Below are 19606 nucleotides of genomic sequence, written 5' to 3' on the forward strand. Positions count from 1 at the left end.
ACACTGACGTAGATCCAACACACACTGACGTAGATCCAACACACACCTGACGTAGATCCAACACACACTGACGTAACACACACTGACGTAGATCCAACATCCAGATCACGTAGATCCAACACACACTGACGTAGATCCAACACACACTGACGTAGATCCAACACACACTGACGTAGATCCAACACACAGATCCAACACACACTGACGTAGATCCAACACAGACTTGACGTAGATCCAACACACACTGACGTAGATCCAACACAGACTGACGTAGATCCAACACACACTGACGTAGATCCAACACACACTGACGCAGATCCAACACACACTGACGTAGATCCAACACACACTGACGTAGATCCAACACACACTGACGTAGATCCAACACAGATTGACGTAGATAAAACACACACTGACGTAGATCCAACACACACTGACGTAGATCCAACACACACTGACGTAGATCCAACACAGACTGACGTAGATCCAACACAGACTGACGTAGATCCAACACTGACTCCAACACACTGATCCAGATCGACCACACACTGACGTAGATCCAACACACACTGACGTAGATCCAACACACACTGACGTAGATCCAACACAGACTGACGTAGATCCAACACAGACTGACGTAGATCCAACACAGATTGACGTAGACCCAACACAGACTGACGTAGATCCAACACAGACTGACGTAGATCCAACACACACTGACGTAGATCCAACACACACTGACGTAGATCCAACACAGACTGACGTAGATCCAACACACACTGACGTAGATCCAACACACACTGACGTAGATCCAACACACACTGACGTAGATCCAACACACACTGACGTAGATCGAGCACACACTGACGTAGATCCAACACACACTGACGTAGATCCAACACACACTGACGTAGATCCAACACACACTGACGTAGGTTGAGCACACACTGACGTAGATCCAACACACACTGACGCAGATCCAACACACACTGACGTAGATCCAACACAGACTGACGTAGATCCAACACACACTGACGTAGATCCAACACACACTGACGTAGATCCAGCACACACTGACGTAGATCCAACACACACTGACGTAGATCCAACACACACTGACGTAGATCCAACACACACTGACGTAGATCCAACACACACACTGACGTTTAGTGAATTCCTTTATTAACCAGAGATCAGAAGACGACTTTCTGAGTGAAACAGTTGTAGTTGAGGCCGCTGTTGTCGTTGTTGACGATGAGGATGAGGATGACGAGGCTGAAGACGACGACGACGGCGTCCCCATTGACCGCGGCTGGGCGTGGATGACCGTGCTGGGTATGTACGACTACAAGAGGTGGTAGTGGTGAACAAGTTTAGGACCGATTTCTTGTTAACCATTCACAAAATGATTCACGATTTAAGTAAACATTGACCACTTAGAGTTTTCACTTCATTCAAGTATGAAGTAACGTGAATACGCTGCTAATTGCCTCAAAGAAAGAAGTGTTTTATTTAACGACGCACTCAACACATTTTATTTACGGTTATATGGCGTCAGACATATGGTTAAGGACCACACAGATTTTTTTAGAGGAAACCCGCTGTCGCCACATAGGCTACTCTTTTACGACAGGCAGCAAGGGATCTTTTATTTGCGCTTCCCACAGGCAGGATAGCACAAACCATGGCCTTTGTTGAACCAGTTATGGATCACTGGTCGGTGCAAGTGGTTTACGCCTACCCATTGAGCCTTGCGGAGCACTCACTCAGGGTTTGGAGTCGGTATCTGGATTAAAAATGCCATGCCTCGACTGGGATCCGAACCCAGTACCTACCGGCCTGTAGACCGATGGCCTGCCACGACACCACTGAGGCCGGTCTAATTACCTCAAAGGGTTTTTACTGGTATATCAAAGGCTGTTGTATGTGATATCCTGTGTGTGAGAAAGTGCCTATAAAAGATCATTTGTTGTTAATGATATTTTTTTAGCGGGTTTCCTCTGTGTCCAAAATTAAGATTACAAATTAAGTCTCAGAGAGGAAACCCGCTACATTTTGCCATTAGTAGCAAGGAATATATTATATACATCATCCCATAAACAAGATAGAACATATCACGGCCTTGGTTGCGATGCACTGACTGTAACGGGAAATATCCCAATAGGCCCATTTTTATCGCTCTTTGCCACATCTACGTGTTTTTTTTACATTTCATCATTTCACTGCATCAGACAGCATGGGCGGATCCAGGAAATATTTTTAGGGGGGGACCAAAAAAGAAGGGCACATTGACTCGTCAAAAGGGCACCTTACTACAAGTTTTGATATTTACAATTAATATGAATTCCTACAGTTCTACGTCATAATATACTAGCTATAATGAAGTAAATTGGCGTCACTCGCGTTATCACCTCAATGGGGCCCCATTGAGACTCAATAACACAGACACATATCTGCAAGCTTGCGCATGTACACGAAAATCTTGATTTCATTTATCTACAATATAATTATTGTTTACTTAAAAAAAAAAAAATTCTACAAACAAAAAGGGCACTTGGACATTTTGAGGGCACTTGAACAATTTTGGGGGGGACGCGTCCCCCTGGTCCCCCCCCCCCTTGGATCCGCCCATGAGACATACTAATAGAATCTATCACCGTTGTGGGATATAGATATGGCAATTCTCCGACGTGGGTCGATCCTAGACCGACCGCGCTTCAAGCGAGCGCTTTACAACTGGACTATGTCCTGCCTCCCTCGCCCCCTCCCTCCCTCTCTGTTTATAACTAAAAGTAAGTTTGCGATGTTTTGTGAAATTGGCCTACAGATTCTTATAAACGCAAATGATATTTTGTAGCACTTTTCTTCAACCTGTTCATATTGGTGGGTTATGTGAAGGCGCTGGGGGTGTTGTTTGTCGAGTTCCTCGAAATCTACCAAGCATCAGTTACCATGACAACACTGCTGATGGGCACCATGTCGGCTACGTATAGTGTAGCGTGTGAGTAGAACATAACAGCTTCGAGGAATTACGAATTACGAATTATAATTATAATCATCTGTCCAGAGGTAATTAATGTGGTAAATCCTAGTCTTTGGTGAGGGTTTTACAACATTTATTCACGAGGGATATTCGTAATTACACGAAGCGAGTTGGTTATTCTCTTTATTACAGTACCCATTAATACTTTTAACTAATTTTCGTACGCGCATTACATGACGTAATATAAAAAAAATATTTACAAAATTAATGCCAACATTAAAGACTATTTCATTGGGGGGGGGGGGTGTTGAAATACGATATTTATGTCAACGAGTAATGTGTCAAAAACATATTTTCACGAATTGCGAAGCTATGAGTAAAAATATAGTTTCCACACATCACGAAATGGTATATTTACTATATATCATGGCATTCAGTTCTAAAGCATACCAATATTTATAAACAGGCAGTTGTTATCCAAATAGCTACCTTTTTATTAGTATATCTACGCTTCAAATAAGCACTAAACTCGTCGCTAAGTAGCTGAGTTTACGTCAAAAACTGTAGCATGCATTGACAGTAAATATTGTTAACTACGTAACCTGTAAAACGTTTAGTGGTATAGCTTACAACAAAACCGTTCAGTGTTTTATCAAAACATGTATGTTGTTCAACAAAACATGTACTTATAAAAATTATTTAAAATATTTTAAGGCAAATTACAAAATGGAGTCCTCGAAAATGTTGACAGACATTTAAGGAAAACGAATATAACAATTCTGATGTCTTCCAATCGTGTTATAAGTTCAGAAAATTAATGGTTACAACGATAAAATTGTTCGGTCCAAAATATAAGCTGCATTCTGAGTTTTAATAAATATATAAACTGGGTACATGACGTTTCAGTTTTCAGAAAGCTGGAAAAATTTAAATGTTTTAAAGCCGCTGCTTATGAAAATGTACCATTTCATGAGAAAAAAAATGTTAAAATATTTTTGTAAATCTTTGTAGATCGTGTAACGTATGTGTAATCTGACTCATGAATGGAAATTATATGAATAAAACTGTAGTTCTGGCCGTGGCAAACAACCAATCAAATGATTTTTAAGCCAGCCAATGACAATCAGTGACTGTAGAAGCAATCTGCACACTGACCAGAGATGGAAAAAATATTGCCCTGTATATTTGAGCCCATATAGATAAAACAAAACCACAAGAATCTAGGTACGACTGTTTATAATAGAGCATTTTATAACTAAAAAGGACATTTCCAAAATTTATATTTTCGGGGCCATCCCCCCTCCCCCCCCCCCCCCCCACACACACACACACACTAGGTTCGTAACTGATTCCAAGGACGTCGTAAGATGCCAGCAATAGGGGTAGGGTTGGGTGTGTGGGTGGAGTGAAATTCGCCTAATACCGCAACCCGCTTCTGATGCTTATATGATTTGAGAGTTTTTATCCCTCTTTTCTCTCTTAGCTTTCTTTACAATGCAGGTGGTTCTAGTACACTTGGACGCGCGAAAAACTATCATTCTTGGCGGGATTTTGACGTCATCAGGAATAACATTGTCCTACTTTGCGGACAGTGTGGTGTTCCTCATCTGCATGCAAGGCATTGTTCTTGGTACGTCACAATGCAATACATCCTCTCAGGTGCGGATCCAGGAGTGGTCCAGGGTAACTGGACACTACCATCACCATCCCCCCTCACACACACACACACACATATACATACACACACAGAGAGAGAGAGAGAGAGAGAGAGAGAGAGAGAGAGAGAGAGAGAGAGAGAGAGAGAGAGAGGCACAGAGAGAGAGAGAGAGAGAGAGAGAGAGACACACACACACACACACACACACACACACACACACACACACACACGCATACCACCCTGCTTGCGACGAAAAAAAATTTTGACCACTTACCTTAAATTGCATTTCCCGCTTATAAACAACTTCCATTTATAAGTATAGTCCATCGCATCATCCTACAAAAAATTGTTTTATGTAGTGGTGATGACAATAATAATGATAAATATACTATTTTCAATTTCGAACTTTATTATTTAAATTAATTTACCTTTTTTCTTTCCTTTCTTTCTTCCTTCTTTCCTTCCTTCCTTCTCTTTATTTCTAGTATTCTAAGCTTATTTGTTAACCCCATGAAACTATAAACTATGTTTTATATGCATCTATGTTCATTATTACTGTTCGATTAATGTGTTATATATTTAGTACTATTCACTTATGTACAATGTTTAACCTAGTAAATGATTGTAAGGTAGCGATACCAGGACCTAAACCCTGGCACTACTATATTTGTTTTCTGGGGTCCATAGACTTTAGGTTTGTAATCATTGTAATTACTAGTTGATATAACTTGTGTGTTGTGTTTACTTTCAGGCATCGGACACGCACTAGTCAACGGTCCTGGGATGATTCTCATTAGCGAGTACTTCAACAAACGTCGAGGTATTGCGACAGCCATCGCCATCTGTGGCATCAGTGTGGGCGGCAGCGTATTCCCGCCATTTGTGAATTACCTCCTCGAAGAGTTCACCCTCAGGGACACGTTCCTGATTCTCGGAGCCATAAACCTCAACATCATAGTGGGCGGCATGCTTTCACGCCCTGTCAGCTTCTACAAGAAATCGCACGCAAGGAAAAGGCTTCTATTAGGAGACAAACCAGCAAAATCTTCACACACAAGGACAAAACTTCTAATGGAAGACACAATGGGAGAATCTTCACAAGCAATGAAAAAACGTCTACTGGGAGATAAAACGGACGAATGTTTCACTGGTGTATCCAAAACCGACAGGAAACATTCAAAAGCAGTAAATGTCATAGAAAACCATTCTAATAATAACTCGCGTCTTGTAGCGAAATCGCGTGATCACCTTACCATTGACAAATCATTACAGACTGTACCTTGCAGGAAGAGAACATCTTCGGACAGTGGGACCGATACGAGCAAATCGTGTCAGTATCTGCTGCTGTCCAGTGCTTCGGAGCTTGGACGTGTGTCTGTTATTGATCTAACGAGTCTGGAACATGGTAGCAGCAGGAGTCTGGATACTGCCTTAACTATGAACACAGGTCATGGCAGCAGTACAAATCCAGGTGTTGGCTTAATAAACAGACAAAATGATGATTGTACGAATCCAGTCATTGGCTTAATAGACAGAGGACATGCTGGTTGTACGAATCCAGGTACTGGTTTAATGAATAGAGAACACGATGACTCTACAAATCCAGATATCAGCTTAATAAATGGACACCATGTTGGCTATGTAGATGAAAAAGCCAAACATTTTACTACAGAAACACATACTGATTTGTCCCTTTGTCAAAGGATTTTGCAACTTATGATGAAACCGTTCACGTCTCTTGATTTCAGTGTCTTCAGGAGCCCACTCTTCTCCGTGTTCGCGTGTGCCGCTTTCTTCACTGTCCAGACAAAATCAAACTTGACGTACGTACCGGCTCTTGCAATAGAACATGGGATTTCACAATCGAACGCTGCACTGTTACTGACAATCATTGGATCACTCGACCTCTTAAGCAAACTGGCTTTCGGGTGGTTTGCAGATCTTGGTGTGATCCGTAAGCACCACCTCCAGATGATCGGTCTCTGCATCAGCGCCACCTCCTCCCTGTTCGTGTCTCAGTACTCCTCCTTCCCTCTCATGGTGGGTTACGCCGTAATCCAGGGAATCTTCAGCGGGGTCTACAGGTCGCTGTATGCACTTGTGCTCATCGACTTCGTGGGAAAAGAGAACATGGGAAAAGCGTATGGAATCATTCAGCTGATTCATGGATCAATGGTCGCCATTGCTCACCCTGTTATAGGTAAGATGACTTTTCTGAAAAGATTCTCACTCGGTAGTTAACAAGTGTTTGTGACAGTATGTAGGTAAATGTATACACCCGTCTTATAGATGACCCGTTATAGATCAATATCGTCTTGATCATATATGTTGTTGATCACTTGTAGAGGTGTGGTTGGCTGTTCAGAGGTCATGTCTCAAGTAACCATACACGGATGGCGTTATTTAGTACGTCATTATATCAAAGACGTCATTAACGTACACATTTTCAACCCAATGTTTCTGTTTTCCCGTTGAATTATATTATAAACGGGTATTCGGGATGTGTAAGAAATAGAATGATACACTTGTACCTATTGGAGACAATTTATCTTACACCTCATGGTTCCCAGAAGTATAACTCGCTTTCGCTCGTTACATAATTTAACAGTGCTAAAACGTCAACTTTATAACAATACAGTTTATATATTTATTTTTACAAGTACATTATGTAGAATTGGTTAATTGGTAATCTGACGTCTGTCGTGGTTCATTCGTTTATTTTACCAAAGCAAATTGCTTACATGCATGTACATTCCATTTACCTTACATTGGCGACGTGCAATTCAATATACAATGTGTTAATAATAAAGGTATAGCAGTACATGTACATCTTAGTAAAACATACTTAGGATGGACACAATTGTTTGTAAGAAATTAAGGATAGAGACAGGTAGTTTTAGTCATTATGTTAATAATGTTAAGGGTGGAGACAGATTATATAACAGCCAGTTCTCTACGATTAGTAGCTTCAACAAAAAATCTTCATAGATTACGAAGCCGCTTATCATTTTGAATACCAAGAAACTGAATTAATTTGAATGTAGATGGTTTCTTCCAATAATACGTTTTGATATATTTAACCCGCAAATCAATACAAATATAGTGAAATTCATCTTCGATCAGGTTACTGTGATATCTACTTAGTTCGCGACTTGCCAATTAAATATGTTCCGAGCAATGAAAGACACGCTGTAGTTTAATTGGTGTCATGGGTATCGCAGGCGTCTTAACGAGTACACCATGACAATTATATATTACATGGATATGTGCTTAGTATATGTGTTATAAATAAGAATAATTTACCTATGAAACACAGAATCGAGGAGACAGAAAGATATAGACTAAGAGAGACCGAAGGGGAGACCTAAGGAGGACAGCTCGGATGCCAATCCCTTGGGGGGGGGGGGGGGGGGTCTCAGTCGCAGTGTCAAGTCTAACGTTCACGTAAGAGCCTAGACATATATTATCTGTATCACCATGTTGTTAACTTGTTAGTCACGTTTCATGTTGGAAAAGAAAATACGAAACTACGTCACCAACTTGTCACTTATGTTATTTCATTTCCATTCGTCAGAAAATAAGAACACAGGAAAAGTCACCCTGTGTTAATAATTTGTCAAACAACTGTTGTAAGATAAATGGTCTCCAACGGATAATTGTGTATTATTCTCTATATAGTTAACTAGTTGGTCACAGACTGGACGTACTTGGGTATAGTTAACAAGTGTTCTTCATCGATATCTGCGACATCTCACTACTGTTCTAGGTGTCGATTGTTTTTCAAGAATCAACACATGCAAAACAATGCAATTTAATGTAAACTTTGTTATGCATTCAGGTAAGGGATTGAAGCCTACTACTGACAGAATATATTCATTGCAAACAAGTACAACGCTTTAGCCCATGAGGCCAAACATCTTCGTCATAAAATAAATATGTAATTTAAGCCTTCTAAACCTCACACTAGTGATTGTAATATATTCTGGAAAAAAACTAAATTGGAAATAAGAGGAGATTACATGTTTAGCACGTGCATCACGCTTAATTCCAGCCAACCACTGCTGAGGATTTCCTCAACGAATCATTCAGGTTAGGTACGAAAGGACACTTTTGATTCGTGTTATTAGTTTTGTAAATATTCTTTGCCATTTTAACCAATATTTTCATTTAAAAAGATACAACAGAAGTTAGTTTAGTAATGACGTAATTTGTTTTAATGGATGATGGATTAAGTTGGAGAATGCACTCGGAAGTGTAGATTAATGAAAAATAACAAACTTGCCCCTACGAGGCTCGCAAATTATTTTTCAGGAATCTACACACCCTCGTACATTCTCTATTGCATAACAGTATACATGTTAGTAAATGTGTATAGTTACCTTATGTTGGGGGGGGGGGGGGGGGGGGGGGGGCGGGGCGCTAATATATTTTAATTGTATGGCATTTGTAACGCAAACGGCGGGACAGCCCAGTGATAAAGCGCTTGATCCCCATCGGTGAGCCCATTGGGCTATTTTTCGTTCCTGCCAATGCTCCACAAGTGATGCAACGAAGGCTGTGGTATGTATTATCCTGTCTGTGGGATTTTAGATATAAAATATATATTGTTGCTAATAAAAAATAGTAGCCCATAAAGTGGCGACAGCCGGTTTCCTTTTTCAATATCTGTGTGGTCCTTAACCATATGTTCGACGTCATATAACCGTAAATAAAATTCACTGTTTAATCTCTAGTGTATTACGACAAAGATCAGTGCGTCGTTAAACGGAATCTCTAGGAAGACAAAGAAAATGTTTTATTTGTTTAATTTGTGGGTATTACGACAAAGATCATCTCTCTGTTTTGTTGTAGGTAGTTTGCGGGACTTCACGGGTTCGTATTGTTTAATCGGGACAAAGATCATCTCTCTGTCACGGGTTTCGTACTGTTTAATCTCTAGTGTATTACGTAGACAAATCTGCAGATCATCATCTCTCTGTTTTGTTGTAGGTAGTTTACGGGACTTCACGGGTTCCTACTGTTTAATCTGTAGTGTATTATGATAAAGGTCAGTTCTGTGTTTTGTTGTAGGTAGTTTACGGGACGTCACGGGTTCGTACTGTTTAATCTGCAGTGTATTACGACAAAGATCATCTCTCTGTTTTTTGTAGGTAGTTTGCGGGACTGTAGGTAGTTTTGCGGGACTTCACGGGTTCGTACTGTTTAATCTGCAGTGTATTACGATAAAGGTCAGTTCTGTGTTTTGTTGTAGGTAGTTTGCGGGACTTCACGGGTTCGTACTGTTTAATCTGCAGTGTATTACGACAAAGATCATCTCTCTGTTTTGTTGTAGGTAGTTTACGGGACTTCACGGGTTCCTACTGTTTAATCTGTAGTGTATTACGACAAAGATCATCTCTCTGTTTTGTTGTAGGTAGTTTGCGGGACGTCACGGGTTCGTACTGTTTAATCTGCAATGTATTACGACAAAGATCATCTCTCTGTTTTGTTGTAGGTAGTTTGCGGGACTTCACGAGTTCCTACTGTTTAATCTGTAGTGTATTATGATAAAGGTCAGTTCTGTGTTTTGTTGTAGGTAGTTTGCGGGACTTCACGGGTTCCTACTGTTTAATCTGTAGTGTATTACGACAAAGATCATCTCTCTGTTTTGTTGTAGGTAGTTTGCGGGACATCACGGGTTCGTACTGTTTAATCTGCAGTGTATTACGACAAAGATCATCTCTCTGTTTTGTTGTCGGTAGTTTGCGGGACTTCACGGGTTCCTACTGTTTAATCTGTAGTGTATTATGATATAGGTAAGTTCTGTGTTTTGTTGTAGGTAGTTTACGGGACGTCACGGGTTCGTACTGTTTAATGTGTAGTGTATTACGACAAAGATCATCTCTCTGTTTTGTTGTAGTAAGTTTGCGGGACTTCACGGGTTCCTACTGTTTAATCTGTAGTGTATTATGATAAAGGTCAGTTCTGTGTTTTGTTGTAGGTAGTTTACGGGACGTCACGGGTTCGTACTGTTTAATCTGCAGTGTATTACGACAAAGATCATCTCTCTGTTTTGTTGTAGGTAGTTTGCGGGACTTCACGGGTTCGTATTGTTTAATGTCTAGTGTATTATGATAAAGATCATTTCTCTGTTTTGTTGAAGGTAGTTTGCGGGACTTCATGGGTTCGTATTGTTTAATCTCTAGTGTATTATGATAAATATCATTTCTCTGTTTTGTTGTAGGTAGTTTGCGGAACTTCACGGGTTCGTATTGAAAGAAAAGAAAGAAATGTTTTATTTAACGACGCACTCAACACATTTTATTTACGGTTATATGGCGTCAGACATATGGTTAAGGACCACACATATTTTGAGAGGAAACCCGCTGTCGCCACTATATGGGCTACTCTTTCCGATTAGCATCAAGGGATCTTTTATTTGCGCTTTCTACAGGCAGGATAGCACAAAACATCGCCTTTGTTGAACCAGTTATGAATCACTGGTCGGTGTAAGTGGTTTACACCTACCCATTGAGCCTTGCGGAGCACTCACTCAGGGTTTGGAATCGGTATCTGGATTAAAAATCCCATGCCTCGACAGGGATCCAGACCCAGTACCTACCAGCCTGTAAACAGACGGCCTAACCACGACGCCACCGAGGCCGGCTAAGGGTTCGTATTGTTTAATCTCTAGTGTATTATGATAAAGATCATTTCTCTGTTTTGTTGTAGGTAGTTTGCGGGACTTCACGGGTTCGTACTCTGCCAGTTTCCAGTACACCGCTGCGTGTGGGTTTGTCGGCTCCAGTATATTACTGTTGGAGAGGTGGGCTACACGGAAGAAGAGTCAGATCAGAAAAACGTCTAGGAAGAGTTGATGTAGAGTAAAATAAAATACATAGAGGTTATTACCAGAGTTTATTTCGATATCGTCAATATCATATACAACAGAATAGAACACGTTTATTCAATATTAAGGCCACAGGCCCAAAATACACCAATAAGCACATATATATATATATATATATATATATATATATATATATATATATATATATATATATATATATATATATATATATATCGCATATAACGTGTGGTTAACTTACAAAACATTATCACTTTGCTTTCTTATTACACATACCAGATACAAAAACAATGACAAATTGTACAGCAATAGTTCATTTGTAAATGACATCAGCTTCACAAAAATAATTGAAGGTGGTACATGCGAATATTTGTTGATAAAATAAAAAAGAAACTTTGTTCTTAAGTCCGTATACTTTTTACACTCGAGTAATACATGTACCTGGTCTTCAATAAAAAAAAAAACCTCATTATTATTTCTACAAAAAGGGCACCATCTTTGTTTATAGGTTATATTGTTAAATTTGCCAATGTCTACAGCTAATCCAAAGTTACTGCATCTAAACTTCGACAAGGCCCTTGTCACATGTACCGCAAAGTTAAGTTGCATGTACCGTTCGATACTCAATAGACATTTATACTGCTTGTAATAATAACATGAGGTAGATATATTTATATCAGCTAACCACTGTTGCTGTAAATTGTCATAAAGTATCTGTTTAAACAAGGAGATAAACAAATCAATATTACCAACTTCCTGACATAGCCATACAAAACCAAAATCATAATTAAGTAAAATTTGTTTGACTTTTGTAGCCCAATTAATGTACCCAACATCATCATCAAATACCTTTGACAAAGTAATCTGAAAAGTGGTAGTTGAATAGGTTTACACCAATATTTGATAACTCTTGTCATATAAATAAGTTGAAGATGATATGGGTTTGTATCTCAGTTTCTGTAATAGGGCTGTTTAAAATATTTGTTGCAAAATGCAATCTTTCCCCAGGCTTTCTACAATACGTGTCATTACCAGGTTCAAAATACCACAGAAATCTGAGGTGATCTACCCAATGCTGGCAAGTTATATTGTTTTGTACAGTTTGATTTTTTGAGTCAGGCATTAGTTTTTAATATTGGTTTTTGAAATAAGCATTTTTCTTTTTACCAACTATGTGTTTAAATCATGTGTCCCTGTGTGCCATAAGCGCTAACTATGTATCATGTTTTTGTGTTTCAAGTTCATCATCCCACCAAGGAGGTTGGTTGGTTATCTTGTTTTTTAAGTTTCCTATGTATACAAGAATGAATGAATGAATGAATGAATGAATGTTTAACGACACCCCAGCACGAAAAATACATCGGCTATTGGGTGTCAAACAATGCCTATGTATACTTTCCTATTACCAACACCAGCCCAGTGAAAGATGCTTACTAAAGTACTTAATGCTTCCTCTACTCTGGCTCCAGCAAGATGCAGCAGCTTATTTTTATTTTGCGAAAAAAAGGTTTATAAATTGTTCCATAACTTTACTATTAGTACTAAAGTCTCCTTGTACTAAACTTGCTATATTCAGATTAGCCGTTAACTGATCAGAACTATAAAGAACACCTGAGTACGCTCTAAATGAACAGTATAAAGGAAAATGGTTGGATGAATCATGAGAATCTATACCAAAGTCGGAGCTGAATGGAAAAAGTGAAGAAGAAGCTATCATATAATCAACTAAACTAGCACCATTGTAGGTTAAACAAGTGAACTCGCCAAATGGGTCACTAAACAATCTCCCATTCATTACATGAAGGAAGGAAGGAAATGTTTTATTTAACGACGCACTCAACACATTTTATTTACGGTTATATGGCGTCAGACATATGGTTAAGGACCACACAGCTATTGAGAGAGGAAACCCCCTGTCGCCACTTCATGGGTTACTCTTTTCGATTAGCAGCGAGGGATCTTTTATATGCACCATCCCATAGACAGGATAGCACATACCACGGCCTTTGGTATACCAGTCGTGGTGCACTGGGCCCACTGACGGGGATCGATCCCAAACCGACCGCGCATCAAGCGAGCGCTGTACCACTGGGCTACGTCTCGCCCGTTCATTACATGAAATCCAAACATTTGACATAGCCCTGCAAGTTTTTTTCCAAACTTATTATACACTACATTATCATATATATGTATTAAAAAAAAGTATTATGCGAGCCTCTTGTGAGCATAATACATTATTTTTATTCCTAATATAATATGGTACTGACAATACCGAAACACACGAGGATAATAATCTCTTTATCGTATAATATCAAGCTTAAAACAACGTCCTTTTTGGGGGGAACTGAAATTCCAGTCAGCCATTACTCTATATTCAAATGACATATGAATGTGCGACATGAAGTCCTTTTGAATGGGAATGACCTCAGTTTAAGAATTGAATGTAATAAATTGTGTCATTAAATGTCAATTCACACTAAACCGCCGGCCCCTAATCGTAAGATGGGTTCTAAAAATAGAAAATGGCGACGATCAGTAATCGCCAGGTTAACGTTTGTCGTTGGCATAAAACATATCCAATATTTTCCAGACGATCAACCCAACGATGTTTGGCAGCTTTGGTGTTAGTTCATCAAGATTTCAATCAACGTTAATCTTGATGAACTATGGCGTTAGAAATCACCGCCAATCGTTAGTGCATTATGTTAGTTCGAGTCACCTCCAGTCCTTCCCATATTGATATTTATATGTAAGGGAAGACTAGAGGAAAGTCTATGTAATGCTTTGGCAATCGTGTTACCCAGTGGTAAGGCGGTCGCTCGGTGTGCGGTCGGTGTGGGATCGATCCCCGTCGGTGGGCTCATTGGGCTATTTCTCTTTCCAGCCAGTTCACCACGACTGGTATATCAAAGGCCGTGGTATGCACTACCCTGTCTGTGGGATGGTGCATATAAAAAATCCCTTGCTGCTAATTGAAAAAAGTAGCCCATGAAGTGTCGACAGCGGGTTTCCTCTCTCAATATCTGTGGTCCTTAACCATATGTCTGACGCCATATAACCGTAAATAAAATGTGTTGAGTGCGTCGTTAAATAAACCATTTCTTTCTTTCGTTGACAACCAAATGGTCGCAAGCTACTGAATCTGATGCCACAAAGCTTTAGTTTGATAATTCTCGAGTCCAGTCATGACATTAAATTTACATGTTGTTAAACCAGTACCAACGCTACATGACGAAACCCTACGCACATATGCGACACGAACCTGCGCAGAACTTTCTTCTTGTGACCTAGAGCAATGTGTGTTTCTTCATGTAGCGTTGGTACTGGTTAACAACGTGTAAATATAATTGCATGACTGGACTGAAGAATAATCAAACTAAAGCTCTATGGCATTAGATTTAGGAAAACAATAAAGTGTATTTTAGACAGTAGCTTACGACCATTTGGTTGTCAACGATTGCCAAAGCATTACATAGGGTGTTCTCTAGCCTTCCCCTACATATCAATATCAATATGGGGAGGGCTGGAGGGGACTCGAGCTACTATAATGCCTCTGATCGTCGGGTTGTCGCTTGCCTCTAGTCCAGTGACGTCAGGGCCGTACCCTGATCAAAATCCTAGGGGGGGCACTACTTTTTATAAACAAATGAAAAACTCTACAAATTAAACTCTGAGATGTGTATGCTATTTTCTGGAGTAAAAAAAAAGGTGAAATTCTCAGGAGGGTACAGCCCTGGACATGAGGTGACGGGGCTAGCCCAGTGGTGATGTGCGGTCAGTCTGGGATCAATCCCCGTCGATGGATACATTGGGCTATTTCTCGTTCCAGCCATACTACGACTAGTATATCATAGGAATGGTATGTGTTATCATGTCAGTGGGATGATGCATATACAATATCCCTTGCTACTAATGGAAAAATTTCCTCTAAGACTATTATGTCAAAATTAACAAATGTTTGACATCCAGTAGCCGATGGTTAATAAATCAATGTGCTCTAGTGGTGTCGTTAAACAAATCAAACTGGAACACCAATGGGGGCGTTCATACGTGAGCGATGCGCGACCCACATACTCGACGATTAGGGTGTGACGACCAATGATTCAAGGCACACTTTTCTGGGGAGCATGGCCTCGAATCCCCCTTCCACATAACGCTCCATTTGAGAGAGAGAGAGCTCGGGGTATCTGCCTTCGACACTTAAAATTGCCCTTTCTAGAATGTTGTGTCCTTCGGGGGGAGTGGGACAACCCACACTATGTATGTATATATATATATATATGATTTTATAAAATTTAATACAGTAAAACCAAAACAATTATGATTGGGGCGCGATGGATCCCGTGCCCTCCACCCTTTATTACGCCACCGTCCTGAATGCACTCCAACTTTACAGTAGCTCCAGCGTGAGCGTAAACTATTTGAATTGGGACGCGGTGAAGATCGAATGGGTCCACCGAGGGAGGTTTCTTACAAACGACCCAACAACCTCACGCCAGGGTATACCGTTTTAGTGCCGACTATATCTAATATCTACACATACGTATACTTAGTTCCGTCTTGCTACGTCTACGGACAGACATACTGGAAACAACAGGCTTTAGCATTTCTCTACGTCAGCTCCCGCGTAATACTAGGCTCATACCACCAACTGCCACCAACCGCACACCCAGTTGCTGTATTCAAAGATTGTGGATACAGTGTGTTGTACAACAACCTCACACCCAGTTACTATATTCAAAGATTGGGACAGGTTGTGCGTTGTACAACAACCGCACACTCCCGTTACTGTATCAAAGAGTGTGGATACAGGGTGTTGTACAACAACCGCACACCCCGTTACTGTATCAAAGATTGGGGATACAGTGTGTTGTACAACAACCTCACACCCAGTTACTGTATTCAAAGATTGGGGATACAGTGTGTTGTACAACAACCTCACACCCAGTTATTGTATTCAAACATTGGGGATACAGTGTGTTGTACAACAACCGCACACCCAGTTACTCTATTCAAAATTGGGGATACAGTGTGTTGCACAACAACCGCACACCCAGTTACTCTATTCAAACATTGGGGATACAGTGTGTTGCACAACAACCGCACACCCCGTTATTGTATTCAAACATTGGGGATACAGTGTGTTGCACAACAACCGCACACCCAGATACTGTATTCAAACATTGGGGATATAGTGTGTTGCACAACAACCTCACACCCAGATACTGTATTCAAACATTGGGGATACAGTGTGTTGCACAACAACCGCACACCCAGTTACTGTATTCAAACATTGGGGATACAGTGTGTTGCACAACAACCGCACACCCAGTTACTGTATTCAAACATTGGGGATACAGTGTGTTGCACAACAACCGCACACCCAACCGCACACCCAGTTACTGTATTCAAACATTGGGAATACAGTGTGTTGCACAACAACCGCACACCCAGTTACTGTATTCAAACATTGGGGATACAGTGTGTTGCACAACAACCGCACACCCAGTTACTGTATTCAAACATTGGGAATACAGTGTGTTGCACAACAACCGCACACCCAGTTACTGTATTCAAACATTGGGGATACAGTGTGTTGCACAACAACCGCACACCCAGTTACTGTATTCAAACATTGGGGATACAGTGTGTTGCACAACAACCGCACACCCAGTTACTGTATTCAAACATTGGGGATATAGTGTGTTGCACAACAACCTCACCCAACCAACAGCAATGAGTGAAAATTGAGTGATGCGTTTTCAATGAAGTTTAGGATCCATCTCCACAAAACAAAGAAAGGATACAGAAAGGTGTTTATTACATTTCAAAAGCAATCATACAGAATAGGTAACTAAGAAAACTCGAGATAAACATATTGTTAACATTAACCAGTTGGATTGGTTCTCTTCTAATGTGGTGCAAAACAGTGCTAATCAAAACTTTTGTACCATTTCATCAACTATTTACTATACCCACAGTTTTATTTTAATTTTATTTTTAGCAAAAGAGCATACACACGCGCTATAATATGATATATGCTGGATTACATTTGGGGTATGTTCTGGGCCGGTACAAGCCTATAGTTGTACTGGTACAACACACTGACATTGTAATTGTATGAATCATATATTCGTCTCCAGGATAATACGATACCATATTTAGTGTTCCATCCCAGTAGCCGATGCCCTTCTTGTACTGGGGTGCTGTTAAAAAATGGTTCGTTACCAGGCATTTGATAAACAATTATCGTTCGTTACCAGCCATTTGATACACAATTATCGATGCGTTTTGATGTTGGGGAGTTGTTAAACATTAAAGTGAGGAGGGGAAGGTTTTCATAAACTTAGTACCAAAGTTTATTGTTTTTCATATATTAGTTAAAGTTTGGTTTGTTTAATGACACCACTAGAGCACATCATCGGCTAATGAATGCAAAACATCAGATAATTGTCACACGTAATATGACAAGAAACTGGCTATATTTTCCCCATTATCATCAAGGGATCTTTTATATGCACTTTCTCAGACATGATATCCTATACGAGTCGTGGGCCAGTGGTTGGAACGGGCAAACCCAATCAGAGAATGGATCCACGGAGGAGGTTTCATCCTCCGGCTCGTGCACCGCGGACGACCTGTTTTAACACTGGAGACCGTGTACATGAACAGTTTCATGCACGTACGAAGTTTACGAGTTTTCTTAACTCTCCTCCTCTTCCTTAAAATGTAGCCTAATTTATTTAAGAATTGAACGTTATATTTTTGACGTTCATACGATGATAAACACCAAGACCGTTGAGCATTATCACGGTATACCAGTACTGAAAGTGGAATTTACTCAACATGGCCATTAGGCTTATCATACTTTAGCAAAACAGTTCGAACAAATAGTTGCTTTTGTATTATTATTGTAAATTACAACATTCGAAAACATTAAAATAGCAAAACTGAAATCTCAATATACACGGCATATACAATTGTATAATATGATGAAATTTTAAAATTGAGCAACATATGAATTATTGACGAAAAAAAACCTCGAATCAAAACTAAGTATTAAATCCAAATTCATTTGTATATTATACACCATGCACATGACATGTATACATTAATCGAATTACTAATAGTTTTATTAAATATTCTAGTATAATATATGCCACCTGCATAGATAGATATCGATCGATCAATCAATAGATAAGACATATATATAGAGAGGCAGAGACAGACAGACCGATAGACCGATAGACAGACAGATAGATAGAAAACACAGAAAGACAAATATGCATATAACAATGTATAACCGTGCATTATACAGGTTGTTATATAATTTATATTTGAAGTTTTGCAAAGCATATACATGCATATATATATATATATATATATATATATATATATATATATATATATATATATATATAAACAGAAAATCCACAGTATTACATGGATTCCAACCATTAGAAAGTTCTCACTAGTACACGACTTATAAACAGAAAATCCACACCATTACATGATTTGCAAACACATAATTATGAACATTAGAAAATCCCCAATATTACTTTAATTATAAATATTAGACGAACCACACTAGTAATGCAATAAGAATTATAAATATTAAAACATACACGCTATCACATGGGTTATAAATCTCAGAAAATTTCATGTAGGATCCACACTATTACAGAAATTATTACCATTAGAATATCCACACTTTTACATGCATTATAAACATTAGAATATCCACACTTTTACATGGATTATAAATATTAGAATATCCACACTTTTACATGGATTATAAACGTCAGAATATCCACACTATTACATGGATTATAAACGTCAGAATATCCACACTATTACATGGATTATAAACGTCAGAATATCCACACTATTACATGGATTATAAACCTTAGAAAATCCGCACTATCACATGATTTATAAACGATTAGAATATCCCCATTAGCACACGAATTAAAAAAAAAAAAGTAGATCTACACTTTTCCATGGCTTATAAACAAACGTTTCTCACTGCCACATGAATTAAACACATTAAAAAAGACACACTATTTTATAAATTACAAATATAAGGAAATCAGCACTATTGCAAGAATTATTATAAACA

General features: G+C 39.3%; 2 protein-coding genes and 1 long non-coding RNA gene across 3 annotated transcripts in view; all 3 read left to right on the forward strand.

Annotated features, from left to right (window-relative positions):
- Nucleotides 1-6881, forward strand: part of LOC121379123 (monocarboxylate transporter 12-like) — a 7261-nt gene extending 380 nt beyond the window's left edge. The window contains exons 2-5 of the mRNA XM_041507641.1: nt 1191-1335; nt 2858-3001; nt 4467-4613; nt 5392-6881. Coding sequence (XP_041363575.1) covers nt 1191-1335; nt 2858-3001; nt 4467-4613; nt 5392-6881 — 1926 coding nt within the window. The remainder of the gene's footprint in view (nt 1-1190; nt 1336-2857; nt 3002-4466; nt 4614-5391) is intronic.
- A 2236-nt stretch (nt 6882-9117) lies between these two features.
- On the forward strand, nt 9118-11527 carry LOC121368470. The gene is made up of 2 exons (XR_005957523.1): nt 9118-9200; nt 11352-11527. It is a non-coding gene; the product is annotated as an uncharacterized LOC121368470 (long non-coding RNA).
- A 4407-nt stretch (nt 11528-15934) lies between these two features.
- Nucleotides 15935-19606, forward strand: part of LOC121379212 (NFX1-type zinc finger-containing protein 1-like) — a 20942-nt gene continuing 17270 nt past the window's right edge. The window contains exon 1 of the mRNA XM_041507758.1: nt 15935-16407. Within this exon, the coding sequence (XP_041363692.1) occupies nt 15935-16407 (473 nt within the window). The remainder of the gene's footprint in view (nt 16408-19606) is intronic.

Source organism: Gigantopelta aegis, chromosome 1, assembly GCF_016097555.1.
Source record: "Gigantopelta aegis isolate Gae_Host chromosome 1, Gae_host_genome, whole genome shotgun sequence".
Taxonomy (NCBI): domain Eukaryota; kingdom Metazoa; phylum Mollusca; class Gastropoda; order Neomphalida; family Peltospiridae; genus Gigantopelta; species Gigantopelta aegis.